Source organism: Hydra viridissima, unplaced genomic scaffold, assembly GCF_058129835.1.
Source record: "Hydra viridissima isolate aposymbiotic clone 2 unplaced genomic scaffold, HvirCarnegie_v1 scaffold_6, whole genome shotgun sequence".
Taxonomy (NCBI): domain Eukaryota; kingdom Metazoa; phylum Cnidaria; class Hydrozoa; order Anthoathecata; family Hydridae; genus Hydra; species Hydra viridissima.
The window spans coordinates 75862-93890 of record NW_028324305.1 but is presented as its reverse complement, the minus strand read 5'-3'; the positions used below and the strand labels follow the sequence as shown (position 1 = coordinate 93890).

Genomic DNA, 18029 nt, shown 5'->3' with positions numbered 1-18029 from the left:
AAACCAATAAGGCATGATAAAATACAAGATAAACGTAAAATAAAATAGAAGTGAAACAAAAGTTAGACACCATAAAAAAAAAAAAAATAAAAAAAAAACATAATATACTTCTATGTATGTTTACATTGAACTAAATAAAATCCTTTGTGTAATTATATGAAAAAATAGAGAGTAAGAGTTCATAAAAAAAGCCTCGCTATTTTGCTGAAGAAGAAATGGATGTCTAGATCTTTTAAAATAAGGAACTTTTTGATTTCTTTTTCCGAAAAATGTTTGGAGCAGTTTTCCTTTTTTAAATTTCACTTATGCAGTTTAACATCACAGAAAATATTAATTTGCTTTTTAACAAACTCTTAAAAACATCAGAAATAATTCTAAATGCAACTCTATTAAAAGTGTTAACAGAATAACAAAACGACTTTTTTTTTTTTTAAAGATAAAAAAAGTTTGAACTATCTTTAAATAAGAAATGTGAGAACAGTTTAACAGAACTTCTTGTTTATTATGTATTTAGCGAAACAGATAAATATATTTGCAAAAGCATAGAGAAAACAAACAACACAAAAGGCCCATCTTTATTGCCAAACTGAACAAACTTATCTAAACTACATAAATGGTCTCACTATATTGCCATATTGAACAAACTTTTCTAAACTACCCTCTTTTTGAATTTTTAGCTTCATGTTTTTAATTTTGTCTTTAATATGGCTTCGGTAGGAGTACTTTTGCAAGACATGAATGAGCTTGTCACTGCTATGATTTGCCAAGATGCCAAGGTAATCTTTGTACGAGCAACTTGAGCTTACATCTGTAAACACGTCTTGCAAGATGTATGCCAACACCAAAGCTGCACATCGTGGAAAACTTCTGGTGTTGAACCATTCGTTGTGGCCAGGGCAAGCATTCAGCTTTTCAACTATTTCATCTAAAATTTTACAAACTCAAGTCATAACACAAAGAGATTAAATCGAATATTCATTTGGTTCTGAAGCATGACAAGATTAATTTTGTTTTTTTATTTGTTTTTTTTTGTTGACCTTATTGTTTGCACTGATAGCAACAACTGGTTTTTGAAAGATTACCTAATTGGCATTGGCTAACTTCTGCTTTGTTTTCCTTTGTTCTTGGCTGAGTTGATCCTGAAATAAAATAAAACCATGTTCATTTTTCTAATTCATAAAAAAACCATCAACAGTTTCTAAGTGTTAGAGATGATAACAAGCTGTGCATGATTTCTAACGGTCATGTTTCTAACTTCATCATTAGAAATCGGGTAGACACAACTTTCTAAAAGTGCACTTAGCAATGATGGCTAGTTTTTGTTAACAGTTAACCATCTGAAATTGTGCAAGAAGAGGTTTGTGTTTATATATGTTTGTATAAATTAGGTTTTACATTACCGATGAGTTCTTGAGTGAAAGATGGCATTTCCAACTTGATTTTTTTTCTTCTTGGATCTTTTACTTCTAAAACATAATCAGTTTTAGTATCATTCACTTGTGTAAACATTTAAGCAATCACAGAATTAGACCTGCAACAAATACATACACACTTCTGTGTTGTTTTTTTTGTTTTTTTTTTGTTTTTTTTATTGTTTTTCTTTTCTTTTTTTTTTTTACAGCTTTAACAATAACAATAGGGCAAGGAGTTAATTTGGGCATTTTTATTTTTTGAAAGCGTGTTGAGATTTGCATAAAAATCAAAAATCAAAAAGAATTTACCTCTGGATGTACAAGCAAGACTTTGGCTAAATAGACTACCAACAGATTGAACAGCACCAGTTGAGGGCTGTTTTTCAAGAACAGTACCAGCCTGTTGGACTGGAACAGCTGAAAGAAACAAACTGGGTTTGGCCATCGTTTGCTGACGAGCAACAAGATTAGGAGCCAGAGGAACAGAAAAGACCTCTTTTGAAGGATTAAAAACAACTTGCAGAGAAGGAGCAACATGAACAGGTTTGGCAACCACTTGCTTATGAGCAGGTTCTAGAAGAGCAGGTTCAAGAAGAGCAGGTTCAAGAAGAGCAGGTTCAAGAAGAGCAGGTTCAAGAAGAGCAGGTTCAAGAAGAGCAGCTTCAGGAGGAGCATGGAAAACACGTGTGACAGCCATAAGATTATCTTGCTGTGAAGCAACATTAGACACTGTTTCCAGCAGAACAGAAAAAACCTCTTTTGAAGGACTGAAAGCAACTTGTTGAGCAGGAGCAGCAGAAACAGGTTTGGCAACCACTTGCTCACTAAAGTAAACTGGAGAAAGTTGTGCATGGTGTTCAATAAAATCCGGTTCATCAGGAAATAATGTTAATGCAAGAGGAGAACAAGCTGTGCCAACAGGAACATCTAGAGTCTGATCTACATCCATACAAACAGCTTGTTCATTAGGAACTAGTTGTGCAAGAGCAGAGGATAGTTCAAGAACTGGACCAGCGATTGTTTGTTCAGAAGGAACAGACGAAACAGGAGTTGAGGTAGGTTCACACAAGAAATCTACAACGTGTTCGTTGCTGTCCTCTAAAGGAGCATTGTTTTCTACAGCTGGAGAAAATGGAACCACTGTGGTACAACCGAAAGTAGCAGCACATTCTTCAGAGTCAGAACCGGAGTCTGAATCTTCCTCAAAAATGTCCTCAACATCATGAAAACCGTACTCCTCTGCATTAGTTCGGAGCCAGTCCATCACATCCTTCTCCTCCTTTGGTGGTCTCTCCGACTTTTCAACAGTCAAAGACTCTATGACTCCGAAGGACTGTCCGATGCCCAGGGCAAAGCGCAACTCCTCTGCAGCGTTCCACTGGGACACATAAAAGCTATCCATTGTGTGTCTGCTGTGCTTCATGTAGAGTGTAGCAAACCGCTCGCGATCTTCTTTGCTGTTGTTGGCAAAGTAAGTGGCTATCGAACCGCGAATGCAAGTGGGAGTAAGACGCTTCATGGGAATGTTTACTTGGCTTTTTCTGAAGCAGGACGTCAGGCTAGAGGTGATAGCAGAGGAACCCATCTGGTAAACAGGCACTCTAGTTGCACCTAGTGTCACACCTTCGTCTTTGTTGGCTCTCACCGAAGGAAAAAGGGGCCTGTAGCAGTCGCTCAACTCCAAAACAGTCTTGGTGTCTGCAGCCATGTAGTGAGAGTCGTTGACAAGAAGGTCTCTGTATCTCAGCAAATAAATATCGATCAACACTTTCAAGTCGTTCGGCACTAGAATGTTTTTGGCTCCGTACTTGTATGCTGTTTTGTAGCGCTCTTGCACAATGCAATATCCACACTCACTCTTCTCAGCAGCCATGTAGTCTCTAATGTTTAAAAGAGCAATGTTAGATTTTCTTAAACTGTTAATTACAGTGACAGAGAGCAGAAGATGGTTTCGTAGAGACACAGCATTGTCTCTAGTCAGCGGAAGAGACGCCTTTCTAATCGATTCCACTAAGTCTCTTATGTATGCAGACTTGCCATATTCGGTCAGCAAACTGACATTGATGATGTTGATGCTTTTTCTTCTTTTCACAAGGCTCCTCCTCAAAGAACGAAAGGGCCTCAGCACTTTTCGCAACTCATCCACCTTGCAGCGCAAACGTCGGATGGCCTCATGAGAAAGTCCGAAATAGACGTTTCTGGCTTCACTGAAACGAAACAGGAGACAAAGGGAGACAAGGCGGTTGTACAACGTGTGACAAGACATGGCTTTTGTTTGGTCAAGTTCACTCAGCTTGGAATTGAGCTGAATTTTCTTAAAGTGCAAGGAGAAGTATCTATCCTCCAAAACATTGGAATTGGTGAGGGCGTTTGGGTGCAGCGTCAACGTGCTGTCACAACAAGTCAATATTTCCACAACTGCATTTTTGTAGATCTTTGCTTGTGACCAAGTGTTGTTGTTGGCTACCACAAGCCACTTTTCAAAGTCTCTGAAGAGCTCATCTGCTGACTGGTAATAAAAGTGAAAAGCATCTTTGTCCAGCTGAAACAAGAGTCTCTTTTCTTCGGTCAAGACATAGGAGCTGGAAACCAAGTGCTCTAAGGAATCGAAATCAGAGTCAAGGACGGATTCGGTGTTCAGCTCTTTGTTTTCTACAGAGGTGCATTGGTTTGCAGAAGGAGCCTCGGACGAACCAGCAACTGGTGAGGGCAAGCTTAAAAGAGGATCAGAGGAAAGAACCGGAGAAGAAAAAGAGGAGGAAGGCCCAGGAGCAGAGGATGCAGAGCCTGATGCAGACGCTTATTCAGCTACTGGCTTAATACCAAAGAAGGCAGGTCGAATAAATTGAGGGACATAGAGCTTCTCGTTGTCGTATCGCTTTGCCTCTGCAATCTTTTGTTTGATCATCTTGGAATCGTAGAAATGAGTCTCTTTCAAGTGTATGTCCAGTCGGTCGTAATATTTCCAACATTGCAAACAGGGGTAAGGTTTTGGACAGCCGGACTTGCGTTCGAGACGAGCATGCTGAAACTTCCTGACCATTGCAGAGTAAAAGATGGAAGCTTCATCCAAAGTCCAAGAATGATCTTTTTTAGTCAAGTGTCTTTTAATGCTTGTGGAGGAATGTTTGCACAAAGGCATCGGACAGCTAACAGCGTACCTCTTCTTGGTACCATAGAAAGGTACAACCCTGTTTACGGAGCCACACGCTGCAACTAATGCGGCCCTGACTTTCTTTTTGAGCTTTAAGTCTCTCTGTTCTTGTGACTGCTTTCTTTTCTTTTTTTTTGCTTTAGAGTTTGGAGAAGAAGCAACAACAGAGTTGTTTTCTTGTGAAGAAGACATGTTCAGGTGTTTGTTTGCAACGGTTTAAGCTAAAAAAAAAAAGAAAACAGTCAGCGAGAGTTTTTTTTCTTCTGCCTGTATCCAATCCTGGAATGTTGCGTGGATTGATGAGAAACACAACTACAGCGAAGAGCTGTGTTTTTTCGAGTCCTCTGCAAAAGAGCAAGAAGAAAGTAAAGAGAGCAACAAGAAGAAACAAAGCTTGCACTAGCAAAAGAAGAAGAACGAGAGCAACTAGCATTACATGCATGGTGGCAACAGTGATTGCTATTATGAGAAGGAGAATGAGAAAAAAAAAAGAAACAAATAAATAAAGAGATGGAGTTTGAGAGGATCTCGCAACCATATGACTCAAAGAAAGAAACTGTGTTGAAAAAAGGCAAGAGAGGGCAAATAGAACTTGCTAACAAGGACAAATGACAGACATAACTACAACAGTAACAACTCTCATTGCAAGCATAATGACAACAACAGCATCAGCATCACTGACTCAGAGAGTGTTGAAAAAACAAAACAGATTAAAAAAAAACAAGCAAAGTGGCTGAACAGTAACAACAACCATTGCATGTATAACAACAGCAACAGCATCACTTAATCAGAGGGTATTGATAAAAAAAAACAAACAAAACAAAAACAAAAAAAAACAAAACAAATAAAAAAACAAAACAAGCAAACTGGGTGAACAGTAACAACTCTCATTGCAAGCATAATAACAACAACAACATCACTGACTCAGAGAGTGTTAACAAAATAAAATAGATTATAAACAAGCAAAGTGGGTGAACAGTAACAACTCTCATTGCAAGCATAAAAACCAACTACAGCAACAGCAGCATTAGCAACAGCATCACTGACTCAGAGGATATTGATAAAAAAGAAACAACTAACAAACACACAAACAAAAACGAATAAAAGCAAAGTTGCTGAACAGTAACAACTATCATTGCAAGTAAAACAACAACAACAGCATCAGCAACATCATCACCGAATCAGAGAGTGGTGATAAAATAAGATAGATTAAAAAACAACCAAAGCGGCTGAACAGTAACAACTCTAATTACAAGTAAAATAACAAAAGCAGCATCACTGACTCACAAGGTTTTGATAAAAAAAAAACAAAAAACAAACAAAGCAAGCCAAGTCGGTGAGCATTAACAAACACTCATTGCAACTATAATAACAACAAAAGCAACAGCATCACTGACTCAATGGGTGTTAATAAACAAAAACAAAAACACAAACAAAGCAAGCAAAGTGGGTGAACATTAATAAGACTCATTGCAACTATAACAACGACAACAGAAACAGCATCACTGGCTCAAAGGGTGTTGGTAAAATAAAGAAATAAAAACAAAACAAGCAAAGTGGGTGAACATTAACAACACTCATTGCAGCTATAACAAAAACAACAGCAACAGCATCACTGGCTCAAAGGGTGTTGATAAAATAAAGAAATAAAAACAAAACAAGCAAAGTGGGTGAACATTAACAACACTCATTGCAGCTATAACAAAAACAACAGCAACAGCATCACTGGCTCAAAGGGTGTTGATAAAATAAAGAAATAAAAACAAAACAAGCAAAGTGGGTGAACATTAACAACACTCATTGCAGCTATAACAAAAACAACAGCAACAGCATCACTGGCTCAAAGGGTGTTGATAAAATAAAGAAATAAAAACAAAACAAGCAAAGTGGGTGAACATTAACAACACTCATTGCAGCTATAACAAAAACAACAGCAACAGCATCACTGGCTCAAAAGGTGTTGGTAAAATAAATAAATAAATAAAAACAAAACAAGCAAAGTGGGTGAACATTAACAACACTCATTGCAGCTATAACAAAAACAACAGCAACAGCATTACTGGCTCAAAGGGTGTTGATAAAATAAAGAAATAAAAACAAAACAAGCAAAGTGGCTGAACATTAACAACACTCATTGCAGCTATAACAAAAACAACAGCAACAGCATCACTGGCTCAAAGGGTGTTGATAAAATAAAGAAATAAAAACAAAACAAGCAAAGTGGGTGAACATTAACAACACTCATTGCAGCTATAACAAAAACAACAGCAACAGCATCACTGGCTCAAAGGGTGTTGGTAAAATAAAGAAATAAAAACAAAACAAGCAAAGTGGGTGAACATTAACAACACTCATTGCAGCTATAACAAAAACAACAGCAACAGCATCACTGGCTCAAAAGGTGTTGGTAAAATAAATAAATAAATAAAAACAAAACAAGCAAAGTGGGTGAACATTAACAACACTCATTGCAGCTATAACAAAAACAACAGCAACAGCATCACTGGCTCAAAGGGTGTTGATAAAATAAAGAAATAAAAACAAAACAAGCAAAGTGGGTGAACATTAACAACACTCATTGCAGCTATAACAAAAACAACAGCAACAGCATCACTGGCTCAAAGGGTGTTGGTAAAATAAATAAACAAAAACAAAACAAGCAAAGTGGGTGAACATTAACAACACTCATTGCAGCTATAACAAAAACAACAGCAACAGCATCACTGGCTCAAAGGGTGTTGATAAAATAAAGAAATAAAAACAAAACAAGCAAAGTGGGTGAACAGTAACAACTCCCATTGCAAGCATAATAACGACAACAGCAACAGCAACACCATCACTGACTCAGAGAGTGTTGATAAAATAAAATAGATTATAAACATGCCAAGTTGGTGAACATTAACAAACACTCATTGCAACTATAACAACGACTACAGCAACAGCATCACTTACTCAGAGAGTGTTGAGAAAAAAAAAACAAAAAAACAAAAAAACAAACAAAACAGAAAACAAAAATACAAGCCAAGTGGGGGAACATTAACAAACACTCATTGCAACTATAACAACAACAACAGCAACAGCATCACTTACTCAGAGAGTGTTTATAAATAAAACAAAAAACAAAAACAAGAAACAAAAATACAAGCCAAGTGGGTGATTACTAACAGCGCTAACAGCAGCAACAACAGTGTCTTTAGAAACAACAAACAAGTACAACAGCAACAACTGCTTTTACAGAGTATAACAATAACAACAACATGGCACTAACAACAACAAAAGGGTTGGAATAAAAACCTGTAGGCAAAAGGAGAGCTGCATTCAGACAAGATCGATTACAAAGAGGCTCTTCTTTTGGACAGAGGAGAAACTGCTTTTGAGGGACAGAGGGACTTTTGTTGTTGTTGTTGTGCAGAAACCAACAAACTTTTATTGAACCGAATATAACCGAACATAACCGAAAGTCTTGTTTGCTTCTGTTTTGTGCCATCAAGAAGGGAAAACAAAACATCACGAAACAAACGAAGCAAACGAAACAAACAAACAAACAAACGAACGAAACAAACAAAAATACAATTAAATAAATAAACAAACAAACGAAACAAACAAACAAACAAAAACAAATAGGAAAAATAGAAAACGCAGTACCGAAACCTCGCCATTTTTATCCTTCCTCGAGCTTTCTTTGGGCGCCAAAGACCGAGAAAGTTGAGCAAACGTGACGTTGAGGGGGGGGGGGGGGGGGTACTTAAGGCCAGCAGACCGACCAATGGCAAGCTTAGGAGAGACCCACGTGAATGTTACATTTTCTTTCTATGTACGCTGAATCCGCTCAAAGTCTGGAATTTCCAGCATTCACGTGTCATCACTCCAGCCACCAGATTGGCCCACACTTTGCACACTTTCAAGACTAGAACTTCACTTAATCACAAATTGAGCCAAAAAAAAACTAAGTCTCGCATGGCGACAACTTTTCCAAAAGCAAACAAAGGCAAACGAAGGCAAACGAAGAAAAAACAAAAACAAGTAAACAAAAACAAAACCGAAAAGGGAGAGAGAGAGAGAGAGAGTGAGTCGACTCATTTCTTTCGACTGCCTTAAACGAGAAGTCTAAAACGTTTAAAAGTTGAAAACTAAGTTTTTTAAATGAACTGCACCGAAAAAACTTTACGACAGTTTAGCTGGTTAAAAACGCAGAGGAAAATATTTTATAAAATTTAAGCGTTCTAAAGATGTTCATTTTTGTTTTTGTTTTTTTTATTTTGGTTTGTTTCTGGCTTGTTTCTTTTTTTTAAATTCTAGCGATCGAGCATATTTGAACGGTTTCATCAACCTGTTGGCGCACGTGCTCGAGAGCTAGAACTTCGATTGCTTTTGTTGTTGAGAATGGAGAATGTCCGAGCAGGTTTTTTTATCGATTTCATCGCTTGTGGCGAGGCAAAAATCAAAACGCTTTTTGGACGAAAGAAAAGAGATTAAAAGGAAAAAAGAGAAGAAAAAAAAAAACAAAAAAATAGGTTATGTGTCATAAACATTTATTTTCTCACGCGATGACGTCTAGTTTTGTTACAGTAATTAAAATATGGTATCAAGTTTGTAATTTCTATCTTATTTTTAGTTACGGATAATTGCCAATTATGTCACGTTTAGTATACACAACGCTGTTTTCTTAATAGCAATATGATACAAACAAGTTATATAAAAAAAAAGCGTTCGCTCGATCTTCCTTAGTCAGTTGAACAAAAAGAAATTTTCACAACATATGATTGATTTGGTTGTCCTAGCAAGCTGTTTTAGCAAACGGCTAGAGGTTGCAACTGTTGTTCATTGAAAACGAAAAATCTAGCGTCCGCAAGAAATTTTTGAATACATAATGTACACAAAAGTGGCACTAACAAATGGAAATGTAAAAAAACTGTTTACCTTGATGCCAGACTCGCAGAGATGTTGTCGCTCGTTGCTATCGACTGCGAACAGCTTTGTTGTTTTTCGAAGTGCCTCTTTACTCTACTTATAGCCGAAGTTTTGGCTTTGAAAAAAAATACGAACGTCGTTAAGCTCAACGAGCTGCTTTAATTGTTGTTCGTGCGAAAACGAAATGCTTAAAACGGATTAAAGTGTTGGCGTAATTACACTTTTCGACCGCGATGCAGTTTGTCAACTCTAGCGTATTTTTTTGGCTCGTGGAGCAAAAGCCTCATGATAATAGCAAAGGCTTAAAATGTCTTAACATGTCAGCAAAGGCTTAATATGCTTAATAAACTGTGGTTAAGTTTTTGCGGTGCAGTTCATTTACAACTTAATTTGCAACTTGCTGGCACAAGCAAACGTTTATGACTTCTCGTTTAAGACAGTTGAGCGAAATCAGTCGACTCACTCATTCTCCCTTTTCTGTTTTGTTTTTTTGTTTTTGTTTTTGTTTGTTTTTTTTCTTTGTTTGTCTTTTGTTTAAAATGTAAAAAACTCGAAAGGAAAGTTGTTGCTTTGTTTGCTTATTGAAAGTTTTCGCCAGTTGCAAGACTTTGTTTTGTTTTTTTTTACTTATTAAAATATCGAGGAAAATATTTGAGGACATCGCATTCTAATGGTGCCTTTATAACAACATCTAACGATTTAACGTTTAATGTTGTGCTCAAAAAAAAAATTCTTTTTATATCTCTCAATGGTCTCCAACGATAAAACTGCCGACCAATCGCAACGATTAAACAGCCAACCAATGGCAGCTCAGTGGTTTGAGAAGTGAGATCATTCGATTTCCTTTTATTATCTCCAGTTTGAACTAGTGCTTGGCTTGTGGTGCAGAAACTAAAACTTCCCGTTTTTGTATTTTGTTTTGAATTTCTTTGCTTTGAGCTTTTTAATCGATCGATAGCTTTAGGAGAAAAGAAGAAACCCCTCTGACGAAGTCTTGGCTTTTTTAAAAACGCTCAAATTTTGGCAAACAAATCTCATACGAAACGCTACTTTGATGTCAAGCTTTCGTTACTCCCTACTCCCTTCTAGCGGAGGGCGGCAAAAAGGTATTGCATCCTAGAGCTAAAAGGGAGGAGGGAAGCAAGTTTTTTTTCGTTTTGTTTGCTTTTTTATGTTTTTTGTTTTTTTGAGGGGGGAGAGTTAGAGGGTAAGGGGGTTAGGATTAGAGGGGGTTGGGGTTACGGTTTGGAAACCTGGGGACGAGGATATCAAGCAGGAGTTTAGTGTTAAGGTTAAAGGGTTAGGGCCCACGAGGGGCGTCCTTCAATTGTAAAATGCCTTTAGACGCACGTGTCTAGTCGTCTCGTTGCATCGACCTAGAGGAGTTTTCTGATAGATCTTGCGCTTTGGGCTCAGTTAATCGGTCTGTATCCATTGTAAACACGGTGTCTGCCGTTAGAAAATCGTTAACCAGGCGTTTGTGAGCTTTAACAACCATCCCTTTGAGTTTAAAACGAACGTTTCTTCAAAAGCCACTCGAGATGGAGGTACTCACGGAGGTTTGTTACGGTAACAACCCTGTGGTTTGCCATCTTCTTTCTTTCCGCAGCGTCGCAAACGCATCGGCCGGTCTCTTAGGTGACGAAAAAACGTCTGATCTCTCGACTGGAATGCTTAACGTACTAAGATTAGTAGAGTTAGTACTAAGAGTTGCATCTGGCCGCCGTAATTTTCTTCGATGATGTCTTGAAAATTTCGTGACGTCGTTTTCAAACCTCTAGGGTCGATTTTAACCTTCGACCTTAAAGTCGATTTTAGCCTTCGGTGTGGCTCTGTACAACTTTTGCGGTGAAAAAGCTTGCGCGGAGTCTACAGTTGTATTTAGCCGACAGACGCTGGCAACGCAGAAACAGAATGACTCTTGGGCGGCGCAAACCGAGCGTTCAGCAAATTTCTAGCATTTTACGTCAAAGCGGACAATCTGCACGACAAATAAAGCTAACTTTCTCGTTGCAACAGTTAGTCACTGGATCGTTGGACGAGTGTGTACAGCTGTTTTGCGTCGAAAGCCGACCGGTGGTCGGATGCGACTCTTCTTTTCATTCGAAAATCAGAACCTGGCCATCAGTCGTGTATCACCATCGAATGCTTAATGTAGTGATTTCTCGAAACGACAAAAGCTTGTAAAACAAACAGCTTCGCTGTACTGTTGCCTAATATGTTAACGGATGGCCAGGAACAACCTTGGTCTGTAATGAATGAGTTCGTTTTTCCATTCGAGGCACTAATTACTGCAGTTTTAAAAGTCACCTAAAGTATAAGCTCATCTCTCCATTCAAGAAAAACAAGCATCAGAGTTTCGGAAAGTTTGCATGCACGACACCACCATCGATGATACTTAAACAAACAGAAAATGAATTGCAAAACAGAACCACTGAATTGCAAAACATAACAACGGACAGCTTGTAAAATGCATGGTGATGAGCTTCTTCAATCCAATCAAGGAACCAAGCATCACAGTTTCGGCAATGGTGCATGTGCAAATCAGCAAACTGTGATACTTAATCAAACAACTTCACTGTTTTGCTTAGTTTAAGAACGGATGGCTAAGAACAACCTCGTTAGTGAGTATGAAGTCATCTCTTCATTCCAGGAATTAATAATAATCAGAGTTTTAGAAGTCTCTTACGTGCGATACTACTATCAACGGTACTTAATCAAACAGCCTCTCAGAATGGCCTAGTTTGAGAACGGAAGGCTAGGAACAACCTTAGTAGTGAGTCATCAGTTCAACTTTTCATTCAAGGAATTAAGCATCTAAAATCTGAAAAATAAAAAGAAGAGCTCTTTGTTAGAAGTTCTTATTTTTATTTTTCCTCAACTTCTATTTCTTTTCTTTTTTTACTTTTTTTTTTTTAATGATAGTTTTTCTTTTTTTTTATCTATTTTGTTCGTTTAAATTAATACAACAGGCGTTTTAGGTCGTTTCTGTAACATTATTTAACACTTTAAATTGTAATAAATATTTGAACAGAAGAAAATCCCTTTCGTAACGTTAAAATGTCATAAGAACATTTCATCTTTACCAAATACGCTTGTAAAAATAGTTTCACTTTTAAAGTTTGTTGTATATGTCTTTTAATTTAGTGAATCGCAATTTGGATTTTCTTAGGCGCACATCTACTTTAGTTGCTTTTTCTTAAAGAAAGGTCACCAGAGTTTTCTTACACAGCCCCTGCAGCATAATCTTTAACAAAATACTCTTTTGAAAAGTTTTACATTGAAATAAACAAAAGCCATTTGCGTAAGTAGAGATAACTTAGAGAATAAAAAGTGCATAAACGCCTCGCTACTTTGATGAAGAAGAAACGGATGACTAAATGCAACTTTTTAATTTCGTGTGCTATCTCTTTCGATTAAGGTACTTTTTGAATATTTTTTCAAAGAAATGTTAGCGTAGTTTTCCTTTTTTAAATTTAAATCATGTTTAAAGGTAGTTTTTGAATGTTTTTTCAAAGAAATGTTAGCGTAGTTTTCATCTATTAAATTTAAATCATGTTTAAAGGTAGTTTTTGAATGTTTTTTCAAAGAAATGTTAGCGTAGTTTTCATCTATTAAATCTAAATCATGTTTAAAGGTAGTTTTCGAATATTTTTTCAAAGAATTGTTAGCGTAGTTTTCCTCTTTTAGATCTAGCTTATGTTTAAGGTAGTTTTTGAGTATTTTTTCAAAGAAAAGTTAGCGTAGTTTTCCTCTTTTAGATCTAGCTTATGTTTAAGGTAGTTTTTGAGTATTTTTTCAAAGAAAAGTTAGCGTAGTTTTCCTCTTTTAGATCTAGCTTATGTTTAAGGTAGTTTTTAAATATTTTTTTAAAGAAAAGTTAGCATAGTTTTCCTCTTTTGGATATAGCTTATGTTTAAGGTAGTTTTTAAATATTTTTTTTAAAGAAAAGTTAGCGTAGTTTTCCTCCTTTAGATCTAGCTTATAATTCAGGTAGTTTTTGAATATTTTTTCAAATAAAAATTAGCAAAGTATAGTTTATTTAGCATGACATCACAAAATACTAAACTCAAAAAGGCAAGATAAAGTATAAGATAAACGTAAAATAAGATATAGATGAAACAAATGTTAGGCTGCATAAAATCAAAAACTGCATTGCCTATCATAAACACAAATGTCTAGTGAGAGCTTTTAAAGGTCGTTCTTTTCGTCTTTTAATTTGGTGAATCGCGATTTGAATTTTCTAAGGCGCACATGTCTTTCAGTTGCTTTTTTCTTAAGGAAAGGTCGCCAGAGTTTTTTTACGCAGCTCCTGCAGCATAATCTTTAACAAAATACTCTTTTGTATATCATTACATAGAAATAAACAAAAACCATATGCGTAAACAGAGATAAATTAGAACGCAAAAGTGCATAAAAAGCCTCGCTACTTTGCTATAGAAGAAGTGGATGACTAGATACAACTTTGTAAATTCGTGCACTACCTCAATGGATTAAGGTATTTTTCGAAAGTTTTTTAAAAGCATAAATAGCGTAGTCTTCCTCTTTTAAATCTAGCTTATGTCTAAGGCAGTTTTTGAATAGATTTTCAAAGAAAGGTTAGCGTACTTTTCCACTTTTAAGTTTAGCTTATGTAGCTTGACAAAACAACACACAAAAAGACAAGATAAAGTATCAGATAAACGTAAAATAAAATATAAATGAAACTAAAGTTAGGCTGCATAAAAAACAAACAACTTAATAATCTACTAGACATGTTTAAGTTGAATTAAGTAAAGTCCTTTGCGCAAATTTGGGTAAATAAGAGAGTAAAAATCCATAAAAAGAAGAAGTGGATGAGTAGATACAATTTTTTAAATTTGTGTGCTATCTCTATTGAATAAGGTAGTTTTCGAGAGTTTTTTCAAAGCAAAATTAGCGTAGTGTTCCTCTTTTAAATCTAGATTATCTCAAAAATAGATTTCGAATAGTTTTTCAAAGAAAGGTTAGCGCAGCTTTCCTCTTTTAACATTAGCTTATGTAGCTTGACATCACAGAACACAAAAAGATAAAATAAAATATAAGACAAACGTAAAATGAAAAATAGATGTAGCTAAAGTTAGGCAGCATAAAAAACCAACAACATAATAATCTACTAGGCATGTTTAAATTGAATTAAATAAAATCCTTTGCGCAAAAATAGGTATGTTAGAGAGTAAAAGCGCATAGAAAGCCTCGCTACTTTGCTGTGAAAGAAGTGGATGACTAGATACAACTTTTTAAAATCCTGTGCTATCTCTATCGATTAAGGTAGTTTTCGAAAGATTTTTCAAAGCAAAAATAGCGTAGTCTTTCTCTTTTAAATCTAGATTATGTCTAAGGTAGTTTTTGAACAGCTTTTCAAAGAAAGGTTAGCGTAGCTTTCCTCTTTTAAGTTTAGCTTATGTAGCTTGACATCACAAAACACAAAATTCAAAAAGACAAAATAAAATATAAGATAAACGTAAAATAAAATATAGATGAAGCTAAAGTTAGACTGCATAAAAAAACAACAACGTAATAACCTACTAGAATCTAATAAAACCCTATGCACAAATGTAGGTATGTTAGAGAGTAAAAGTGCATAAAAAGCCTCGCTACTTTGTTTAAGGTAGTTTTTGAATAGTTTTTCAAAGAAAGCTTAGCGTAGTTTTCCTCTTTAAAGTTTGGCTTATGTAGCTTGACATCACAAAACACAAAACACTAAAAGGAAAGGTAATATAAAAGTTAATCGTAAAATAAAATGTAGGTGAAATAAATGTTAGGCTGCATAAAAGAAAAAAAAAATCGTAACATAATAATCTTCTATATATGTTTGGATTGAATTAAATGAATTCCTTTGCGTAAATATAAGCAAACTAGTGAGAAAAAGTGCATAAAGAGCCTCGCTACTTTGCTGCAGAAGTAGTGGATGACTATATGCAATTTTTTAAAATCGTGTGCTATCTCTATCGATTAAGGTAGTTTTCGAAAGTTTTTTCAAAGTAAAAATAGTGTAGTTTTCCTCTTTTAAATCTAGCTTTTGTCTAGGGTAGTTTATGAATAGATTTTCAAAGAAAGGTTAGCGTAGCATTCCACTTTTAAGTTTAGCTTAAGTTGCTTGGCATCACAAAACTCAAAACTCAAAAAGAAAAGATAAAATATATGATAAACCTAAAACATAATATAGATGAAACTAAAGTTAGGCTGCATAAAAAACCAACAACATAATAATCTACTAGGCATGTTTAAATTGAATTAAATAAAATCCTTTGCGCAAATGTAGGTATGTTAGAGAGTAAAAGTGCATGAAAAGCCTCGCTACTTTGTTAAAGGTAGTTTTTGAATAGTTTTTCAAAGCAAGTTTAGCGTAGTTTTCCTCTTTTATGTTTAGACTATGTAGCTTGACATCACAGAACACAAAGCTCAAAAAGGCAAGATAAAATATAAGTTAATCGTAAAATATAGATGTAACAAAGTTTAGACTGCATAAAAAACCAACAACATAATAATCTACTAGGCATGTTTAAGTTGAATTAAATAATGTCCTTTGCGCAAATATAGGAAAGTTAGAGTAAAAATCCATAAAAAGCCTCGATACTTTGCTGAAGAAGAAGATGACTATATGCAACTTTTTAAAATTGTGAGCTATCTATATCGATTTAGGTCCTTTTTGAGTACTTTTTCAAAGAAAAGTTAGCGCAGTTTTCCCCTTTTAAGATTAGATTATGAAGCTTGACATAACAAAACACAAAACTAACAAAGGCAAGATAAAATATAAGGTAAACGCAATATAATGTATAGATGAAACTAAAGTTAGGCTGCATAAAACAAACGGGTAACAATACTCTTCTATGTATGTTTACATTGAGTTAAATAAAATCCTTTGCGCAAATATAGGTATGTTAGAGAATAAAAGTGCATAAAAAGCCTCAGTACTTTGCTGTAGAAGAAGTGGATGAGTAGATACAATTTTTTAAATTTGTGTGCTATCTCTATCGAATAAGTTAGTTTTCGAGAGTTTTTTCAAAGCAAAATTAGCGTAGTGTTCCTCTTTTAAATCTAGATTATCTCAAAAATAGATTTCGAATAGTTTTTCAAAGAAAGGTTAGCGCAGCTTTCCTCTTTTAACATTAGCTTATGTAGCTTGACATCACAGAACACAAAAAGATAAAATAAAATATAAGACAAACGTAAAATGAAAAATAGATGTAGCTAAAGTTAGGCTGCATAAAAAACCAACAACATAATAATCTACTAGGCATGTTTAAATTGAATTAAATAAAATCCTTTGCGCAAAAATAGGTATGTTAGAGAGTAAAAGCGCATAAAAAGCCTCGCTACTTTGTTAAAGGTAGTTTTTGAATAGTTTTTCAAAGACAGGTTAGCGTAAATTTCCTCTTTAAAGTTTAGCTTATGTAGCTTGACATCACAAAATATAAAACTCAAAAAGACAAGATAAAATATAAGATAAACGCAAAATAAAATATAGATGAAACTAAAGTTAGGCTGCATACAAAACCAACAACATAATATTCTACTAGTTATGTTTAAATTGAATTAAATAAAATCCTTTACGCAAATATAGGTAAGTTAGAGAGTAAAAGTGCATAAAAAGCTTTACTTTGCTGAAGAAGAAGATGAATAGATGCAACTTTTTAAATTCGTGAGCTATCTCTATCGGTGTAAGGTAGTTTTTGAACAATTTTTCAAAGAAAAGTTAGCCTAGTTTTCTTCTTTTAAGTTTAAATTATGTAGCTTGACATCACAAAATACAAAACTCAAAAAGACAAGATAAAATATAAGATAAACGCAAAATAAAATATAGATGAAACTAAAGTTAGGCTGCATACAAAACCAACAACATAATATTCTACTAGAAAAGTTAGCCTAGTTTCCTTCTTTTAAGTTTAGATTATGTAGCTTGACATCACAAAACACAAAAAGGCAAGATAAAATACAAGGTAAACGTAAAATAAAATAGAAGTCAAACAAAAGTTAGGTTGCATAAATACAAAAACTGCATTGCCAAAAATAGAATTTGTTGTCTAGAAAGACCTTTTAAACTTTGTTTCTTTCGTTTTTTGACTTAGTGAATCGCGATCTGGTTTTTCTTAGGCGCGCTTGTTTCTTAGTTGTTTTTTTTGTAAAGAAACTTTATTCAGACGTTTTTTTTTACGCAACTCCTTTAACATTATTTTTAACAAAGTATTCTTTTATACGTGTTTACATTGAAATAAAACCCTTTGCGTAAATAGAGATAAATTAGAGAGCAAAAGTACATAAAAAGCCTCGCTACTTTGCAGAAGAAGAATTGGATGGCAAGATTCGTGTGCTTTCTCTTTCGTTTAAGGTACTTCTTGAATATTTTTTCAAAGAAAAGTTAGCGTAGTTTTCCCCTTTTAAGTTTAGCTTACGCAGCTTGACATCACAAAACGCAAAAACCAATAAGGCATGATAAAATACAAGATAAACGTAAAATAAAATAGAAGTGAAACAAAAGTTAGACTGCATAAAAACAAAAAAAAAAAAAAAAACATAATATACTTCTATGT

General features: G+C 35.0%; 1 protein-coding gene across 1 annotated transcript; it reads right to left on the bottom strand.

The window, feature by feature from the left end:
• Nucleotides 1-479: 479 nt before the first annotated feature.
• LOC149886494 (uncharacterized) lies at nt 480-4212 on the bottom strand. The gene is made up of 4 exons (XM_090091079.1): nt 1722-4212; nt 1401-1466; nt 1083-1139; nt 480-925 (listed from the first exon to the last, which is right to left on the bottom strand). The coding sequence occupies exons 1-4, from the start codon at nt 3676-3678 to the stop codon at nt 606-608; spliced, it is 2400 nt and encodes a 799-aa protein (XP_089947205.1). The 5' UTR covers nt 3679-4212; the 3' UTR covers nt 480-605.
• Between the last annotated feature and the right edge of the window lie 13817 nt (nt 4213-18029).